Raw genomic sequence first — 8,373 nt, 5'->3', positions numbered from 1 at the left:
TCTATCAGTTTAACATTCACTCCCAATTCCTTTCTCCCCCTAACTCTACTTTCTATTTCTATGGATTTGATATTCTGGGCATTTCCTATAAATGCAACCATATAACAGTTTGTCTTTTCTATCTGATGTCTTTCACTTAGCATACATTTTCAAGTTCATCCATGCTGCAGAATGTACAGTACTTTATTCCTTTTTATCCTCAAATAATATTCCATTGTGAAATATGGTAGCAATCATACTTGGGTAAAAACTGCTGTTTTAATTTTAACCTTGCTATCTGACTTTGACCTTCGATTACTTGTTAAACAATAGGGTAGTTACAGGAGATTGACTCCCACTGACTCAGTAGCTTCAGGGGTAGAAACTATAGATAACCTTTAGAGATTAGCCTCTGAGTTCTGCTTTTGTATTATGGGCAAGATAGGGCCACATTCCAATGTTCCCAGCCTTTAGAATTTTGGACAAAGGGAAATTCCTGTGGTTTGAAGCTTTAAAAAGGACTGTCTACCCCTGGATCAGTGGGTCCTGTGGGGCCCACCTGTGTATGGTGCTCCCACGGCCATCCTGGCCAGTTTTTCAATAAATCCTTGCCTGCTTACGCCAAAACCGGTTTTGCTCAGTGGATAGAGCATCAGCCTGTGGACTGAAAGGTCCTGGGTTTGATTCCGGTCAAGGGCATGTACCTTGGTTGCGGGCACATCCCCATTAGGGGGTGTGCAAGAGGCAGCTGATCGATGATTCTCTCTCATCGGTGTTTCTAACTCTCTTCCTCTCTGTAAAAAATCAATAAAATATTTTTTTTAATCCTTGCCTGCTTTTTTAAATTAATCATCAGCCTCCGGTGGTCTTATTTTGAACCCAGGTTTCGACCCCACAACACATTATAGGGATAGACCACTGTTTGTTTATCCCAAACCTGCTCTTGCATCTGTTTTCTATATCTACTGAGTAGCAGCCTTCATCTAGTGTTCCAAACCAAAACTTGGGATGTCTTCCTTGATCTTTTTCTCTCATTCACTTCACCCTCAAAATCCACTCAGACAAGATAGAAATCTTGTCAATTTTATCCTCCTCTCCATCTCTCCTCCCCATCCCTTCCCTGACCCTCTATTGCACATGTGTCAAACACAAGGCCCGCGGGCCAAATCTGTCCTGCCAGGCCTTGCAATGTGGCCCGCACCGCGCTGCGCTGTCATCACTGCACTCCGCTGCGTTTCCATCACAATGACAGTTTATGACTGTTCAGTAAACCATTCGGCCCGCGATTTAGGCTGGATTTTAGATTTTGGCCCCTTCTCTGATTGAGTTCGACACCCCTACTCTATTGTCATGGACCCTCCCATAGTTCAGGACACCCTCCTCTCACCCAGATGACAACCCAACTCCCTTAACTGTCACTGCCTCCAGCTCTGTCCCCTCCATCAATTCTCTGCCTCATGGTGGGAGTGCTCTTCCTTATTCTCAGAGCTGATCCTGTCTCTGTCCTGCTTACCCTCCAATGTCTGCCCGGTGCCCTCCGAATAAAGTCCTCATTTCTCACCACGGCTTATAAACACACACACACACACACACACACACACCGGACATGTGCCCGACCTGGCTCTCAGCCTCATCTTGCATTCCACACGTCAGCTTACTGAACACTTTGTCTTTTTTTTTTTTTAATATATTTTATTGATTTTTTAAAATATATTTTATTGATTTTTTTTATTTTATTTATTTATTTATTTATTTATTTATTTATTTATTTATTTATTATTACAGAGAGGAAGGGAGAGGGATATAGAGCTAGAAACATCGATGAGAGAGAATTATCGATCAGCTGCCTCTTGCACATCCCCTACTGGGGATGTGCCCACAACCAAGGTACATGCCTTTGACCGGAATCGAACATGGGACCTTTTAGTCCACAGGCCAACGCTCTATCCACTGAGCCAAACTGGTTAGGGCTGAACACTTCGTCTTGAACCAGCCAGGAGGTCCTCCCACTCAGACTCACCACTTTCTCTCTGAAGCTCTTTTCCAGCTGCTGCCCACCCTGCACACTGGACGAGACCTCGCACAGGCCTCCCCATGGCATCATGTTTAGCTCTGACCCCTTCTCCTGGTTCAAATCTCCACTCGGTCTCACCGTGTCAACTCCACCAAGAGGCCTTCCTCGAGGATGCCAGGTCATCGTCCGCGTTTCCTCTTTAGCGCTTGCAGCTGTGTGAAATCTTGCTAACTTGGTTGCTTGCTTATTATCCATCTCCTCGCCCTACAATATACGCTTCCTGAGAGCAGGAACCTTGCCTGCCTTAATTATCTCTGAACCTCCACATGAGAACAGGGCCGGGCACACAGACGGGACTCAGTAACTACACATTCAGTGACTAATAGATGTTCAATGTGAAAACTGTTTTTTTTTTTTAAATCACCTAATGTTGTTTTTAAGTCACACATCGGAAGACCCCTTGCGAAAGGCCCTCTGTCACTGGGATGCACATCCTCCTTTACAAAAGGTCACTCTCTGACCTCCGTAGCTCCGGGGCCATCCTGGTTCTCTCTCTGACCGGTCCTTTGTCTGCTTGTTTCCTGTTTCCTCTTCCTCTTTCTTCCCCTCCCAATGGTGAGCTCTCCCCACGCACCTGAGTCTTAGTTCTTTCCTTCAGCGTATCACGCACCCCCGGATGGCATCTGGCTCACTGCGTGGACGGCTCACCAGGCCTCCCACCCCCTGCAAACCACAGGGTCCCACTTGGAACTCCCTTTGTGCCTTTATTTATTTTTTTAAATATATTTTTATTGATTTCAGAGAGGAAGGGAGAGGGAGAGAGAGAAAGAAACATCAATGAAGAGAGGAGAACCATTGATCAGCTGCCTCCTGCATGCCCCACACTGAGGATGGAGACTGCAGCTGGATTATGCCCTAATTGGGAATGGAACCGTGACCTCCTGGTTCATAGGTCGACACTCAGCCACGGAGCCACGCCAGCTAGGCCCTCTGTGCCTTAAAAATTGTGTCATGGGAGACTGCCAGCTCCCGGCAATGGACTCTTGGGGACTTTGTAATTCCTATGAAGTTACCCTGTCAAAACCTCATTATGGAATCTTCACACCATGGGATACTGTGCGACCAGTGAAAAGAATGAGACGGCTGCACACATGTTGATTTGGAACAATTTCCACAATGTGTTAGGTAAACAAAAGCAAGATGTGGAGCAGTGTGCAGGGCAGTGCTGCCCGGTAGAAATACAAAGCAAATCATGCACATAATTTTATTTTATTTTTATTTTTTGCCATTGTATATTTCAATGTAAAGCTTTAAAATTTAGCTCGGAGAGAGGAAGGCACGAGGTGGCTCCTTAGGAAGCATTTACAGAGTCTGATGCACTGTCAGCGCCGGTTTACAATCCTCACCCCGCACACCCTGGTGAGGAGCGGTTGTGCGATCACATCGATCTAAGATGGCGACTGTGGAACCGGAAACCACCCCTTACTCCTCATCCCCGCCTACAGAAGAGGAGAAAACACAACCTAACCAGGAGGTTGCTAACCCAGAACACTATATTAAACATCCTTTACAGAACAGATGGGCACTCTGGTTTTTTAAAAATGATAAAAGCAAAGTGTGGCAAGCAAACCTTCGACTGATCTCTGAGTTTGATACCGTTGAAGACTTTTGGGCTCTGTACAACCATATCCAGTTATCTAGTAATTTAATGCCTGGCTGTGACTACTCACTCTTTAAGGATGGTATTAAACCTATGTGGGAAGGTGAGAAAAACAAACGAGGAGGACGATGGCTAATGACGTCGAACAAACAGCAGACAAGTGACCTCCATCGCTTTTGGCTAGCGACGCTGCTGTGCCTCATTGGAGAATCTTTTGATGACTACAGTGATGATGTATGTGGAGCCGTGGTTAATGTTAGAGCTAAGGGTGCTAAGATAGCAATATGGACTACTGAGTGTGAAAACAGAGATGCTGTTACACATATAGGGAGGGTATACAAGGAAAGGTTAGGACTTCCTCCAAAGATAGTGATTGGTTATCAGTCCCATGCAGACACAGCTACTAAGAGCGGCTCCATCACTAAAAATAGGTTTGTTGTTTAAGAAGACACCTTCTGAGTATTCTCATAGGAGACTGCGTCAAGCAATCGAGATTTGGGAGCTGAACCAAAGCCTCCTCAAAAGCAGAGTGGACTGCATTTAAATTTGATTTCCATCTAAATGTTGCAAAGATAAAAATAAAAATTTAATTAAAAAATATATTTTAAAAATAATAAATAAAGAAATAAATAAATGTTGCAAAGATATAAGAGAAGTCTCATTCACCTTTGTCTTGTACTTCTGTGTTCATCTTTTTTTTTTTTTTTTTTTGGCTAGAATGTCCACTTACCCAATCAAAGAATTACTGTATACATCAGCGTTTTTCAACCGCTGTTCCTAGTGTGCCGCGAGATGTTGCCTGGTGTGCCGTAGGTGCAGACAAGACAAGAATTTTATAATTTTTCACTATTTTGTTTACTTAATATTTCATAATAAAGTAATTATAAAATACTTTCTTTGTGTTTATTTGATTCCTATTCAAGAGAATTACTTTATATATAGTCAATATAGGCACAGAGTTAAATTTTTTAACATTTTCTAATGGTGGTGTGCCTCGTGATTTTTTTCATGAAACAAGTGTGCCTTTGCCCAAAAAAGGTTGAAAAACACTGGTATACATCATCCCCAGAATCCACTAATGTGTTTCTGGCCCACTCTGTAATAGCTTAGAAGAATTATTATTACAAACATATTTTACCCATTCACAATGTTAAAAAAGAACTTGCATTTCTACACCTTACAGGAAAAGAATTCTGTTTATGTTCCATTGTATGCAGGAACATATTTTGCTGGTTTGAAAGAGTATGATGCATACAGATTTCTAGCAATTTTCTTTGTTTCTTTTTTTACAGCATTGTCTTTGCTGTACTCTTGCTGGTGGCTGCTAGATTTTAATTTATTTGTTTCCCTACTTGATGACATTAGTGATTTACTTTTTCATTTGTTTTGCTTTTGTTTTTTCCCCTCATGTAATATTGGTGAAGGATTCAGGAATATGACACCAAGGTGGAATAAACATTAATTTTGGGCATTCTTTGGTAATTTTTTGGGTTTTTTTGTAACTACAAAGCTTTGCTACAAATTTATGCATTTCATTCAAATCAGTGATCTATGTTTATGTGATTTCCTAAACATAATTGTGGATTATAAAAAATGTAACATCATAATTACATTCCTCATTAGAATTAGTATGTCTGTTTTTGCATCTTTATGCTGTATTTAACAATTTGTATTACTTAGGTTATTTTGCTTTGATTAAAAAATGGCTCAAGTAGAAAAGCAGACTCATTCATATTAAGACAGTGTACAAAACTGTAAAATTTAGCTTGGAGAGAAAAGAGCTAAAAAATGATAAATTAACTCCTGGTACATTATTGGCCATAGTTAACCAAAATGTTATAAATAGACAGTAAATGCAACAATTTTCAACTGGTGTGCTGCAAGAATTTTTGAAACATGCAATGCCAGACTATTTGGTCAGGGGCACTCATCTCCTTTTCACTTAGATTGTCAAACAAAAAAATGACAACAACCAACACAACAATAGCTATACAGTGTGAACATGCATGTAATTTTGAATTTTCTAGTAGCCACATTAAAAGTAAAAAGAAAGAAAGAAAGAAACAAAGAAAGGAAGGAAGGAAGGAAGGAAGGAAGGAAGGAAGGAAGGAAGGAAGGAAGAAAGAAAGAAAGAAAGAAAGAGTGAAATTAATTTTAACAATATAGTTTATTTAACCCAATATATCCAAAACATTATCATTTCAACATATCAATATGAAAAAGTATTAATGAGATAGTTAATATTTTCTCCTACCAAGTCTTAGAAGTCCAGGTTATTTTGTATTTCCCATACAACTCATATTGGCCTGCCCATATTTCAAGTGCTCAAAGCCACATCTGGCCAGTGGCCACCATATTGGACCATGCAGGTGTCCCCCTGAAAGACAATGTGAATAACAAGCACACGCCAGGAGCAACTACACAGCACCTCCCCGAGCACATCCTCCGGCCTCAGTCATCTTTCCCCCTGAATGCTCTGTGGGACCATGGGCCACAGGATCATTGGCGGTCCAGCCCCATGGTCCTGCTTAGATATTTCAAAAGTACAGTGGTGCCTCGCATAAAGAACGCCTCGCACAGCGAACGCTGCACACAACGAACTTCATTTCATGATTCATACAACGAACTTCGTTTCACACAACGAAGTCGCCCGAGCTTCCACGACCGCTTTGCCCGAGCTTCCACGACTGCTTCGCCCGAGCTTCCACGATCGCTGCCGATGTATTGCATCCTTCCGCGCAGGCACTGCAGGCAGTCGTTAGTCACTGCGCTTAACTTAAGCACGTATCGCGGCAATCGTTCTTCATTACGAATTAAATCACGCACGTATCACGGCAGTCGTCCTTTTAAGTTAAACTCAATATTTTTTTTATATCATGGCTTCTAAAAAAAGCAGGAAGGTGATTTCTGTTGAAATGAAACAGGAAATAATTAGAAGGAGTGAATGTGGGGTAAAACAGTGTGACCTCGTCAAAGAGTTTGGCCTCAGCAAGACCACCATTTTCACCATTTTGACAAATAAGGATGCAATCAAATCAGCCAAAGTAGCCAAAGGAGTATCTAAATAAAAATAATAACAAAAAATTTATCTTTTTTTATGTCATCTTAGCATATTTTATGCTACAGAACGAATTATTTTTTTTAACATGTATTGTTATGGGAAAACGCGTTTCACATAACGAACTTTTCGCATAACAAACTTGCTCCTGGAACGAATTAAGTTCGTTGTGTGAGGCACCACTGTATTGCCAGTCTGAATTTTCGCCCAGAGGCTGTGTCTCTCCTAAGAAGCAAGATCGCTCCTCTGGTTGAATTTCTTTAATATCAACCATTCAGTCAGTCAGTCAACAATGTTCGTTGAGTGCTTACTATGTGCCAATTGCTTGCCAGGCTGTGGGGACACGATTCAAGCCTGGTTCCTGTCCTCACGGAGCTCCCCATTTTTCGGGGAATTTCTCCCCATCCTCCTAACCCACTCTCTCCACCTGCCCCTCTTTTTCCCCTTGCTGCCCCCCCTTTCTCTCCCCGGGCCTCGGATCCCTCTCTCCCGGCACCCCTGGGCCATGATGAGCGGCTGCCAGGGTTGCCAACCACATCCCGTTTGGGCTTGGTTTCCACCGCCATGGCCAGTGTGGTCTCTGCTCTCCCTGGGAGATTTCTGCGCATTAGTCACTTCGCTCGGACACGTGAGATGACAGAAATAATGTGGTCACCAGGAGGACACGGAGGAAGTCTGGCCTGCAGAGCAGCGACTCAGCTTGGGGTTCCATAGCTTCTGGGCTGCTCTGAAATGACGGAGGCCAAGAAATTAATATTAAAGAAATTCAACCAGAAATGTCCCGGAGAGGCAGCGTGTGTGACTCTGCGTGAGTCTAGTGGAGCTGGTCCTGGTGTCGGGGTCCAGCAGGGATGTGCCTGCTCTGTCCACACCCCCAGTGGAGACAAGTGCTAGCTGCTCGGGTGTCCAGTCCTGCACTGACTCTTCTCTCCCCTTCAGGTCTGTCACAAATCAACTTCCTGCTTGTCCCTCAGTCCCCCTCCCTGAGACCATGCAGCAGCCTCTTTCCCAAGAGCCCCTCGGTGGTGTCCCCTCCTGCTGAACGGCCCTGCACAGCTCTTTGCCTCGGGGTTGCCTGAGACCATTCCATCTCCGGTGTTTCTCCTACAATCTGGGACCAATGTAACAGGCCACCACGCTCACCTCACCCCCCACGCTTCCGGGGTGGGTTCTTCAGGAAAGAGAAGGGGAAATAGAGATGCTCCGAGCATAAGAGTGCACCAAAGCTGTGACGCTGTCCGTGCTGACCAAAGGAAGGTTTGCTGGCCTCGCCGGTTTGGCCCAGTGGATGGAGTGTTGGCCCGCAGACTGAAAGGTCTCATGTTCAATTCTGGTCAAGGCGTGTATCTGAGTTGCAGGCTGGATCCATGGCCCTGTGTCTCTCTCACATCGATGTTTATCTCTCTCTCCTCCCTTCCACTCTCTCTAAAAATCAATGCAAAAATATCCTCAGGTGAGGAGTAACCAAAAAAAAGAAAAGAAGAAAGAAAAGAAGAAAGAAAAGCAATGTTTGCTGGTTTTGTGGATGTGCCTCTCTGAGGCTCGACAGGGAAGGCCATCTTCCTATGTCCTTTCCCTCCCAAAGTTTCCTCACCAGCTCCAGGAGTTGTAAAGGTTGACAGAGCCAAGATCCTGGGCTGATGGAAAGGCCTGTGTGTGTGT

The 8,373-nt window shown here is 43.6% G+C and overlaps 1 protein-coding gene across 1 annotated transcript; it reads left to right on the top strand.

Moving 5' to 3' along the window:
* Window positions 1–3,413: 3,413 nt before the first annotated feature.
* LOC118722900 (eukaryotic translation initiation factor 4E-like) lies at window positions 3,414–4,220 on the top strand. Its single transcript, XM_036445045.2, has one exon. The coding sequence runs from the start codon at window positions 3,447–3,449 to the stop codon at window positions 4,095–4,097; it is 651 nt and encodes a 216-aa protein (XP_036300938.1). The 5' UTR covers window positions 3,414–3,446; the 3' UTR covers window positions 4,098–4,220.
* Window positions 4,221–8,373: the final 4,153 nt, after the last annotated feature.

Source organism: Pipistrellus kuhlii, unplaced genomic scaffold (assembly GCF_014108245.1).
Source record: "Pipistrellus kuhlii isolate mPipKuh1 unplaced genomic scaffold, mPipKuh1.p scaffold_m20_p_2, whole genome shotgun sequence".
Classification (NCBI taxonomy): Eukaryota; Metazoa; Chordata; class Mammalia; order Chiroptera; family Vespertilionidae; genus Pipistrellus; species Pipistrellus kuhlii.
The sequence above is the reverse complement of the archived record's forward strand: the minus strand, read 5'-3'. Positions and strand labels throughout refer to the sequence as shown.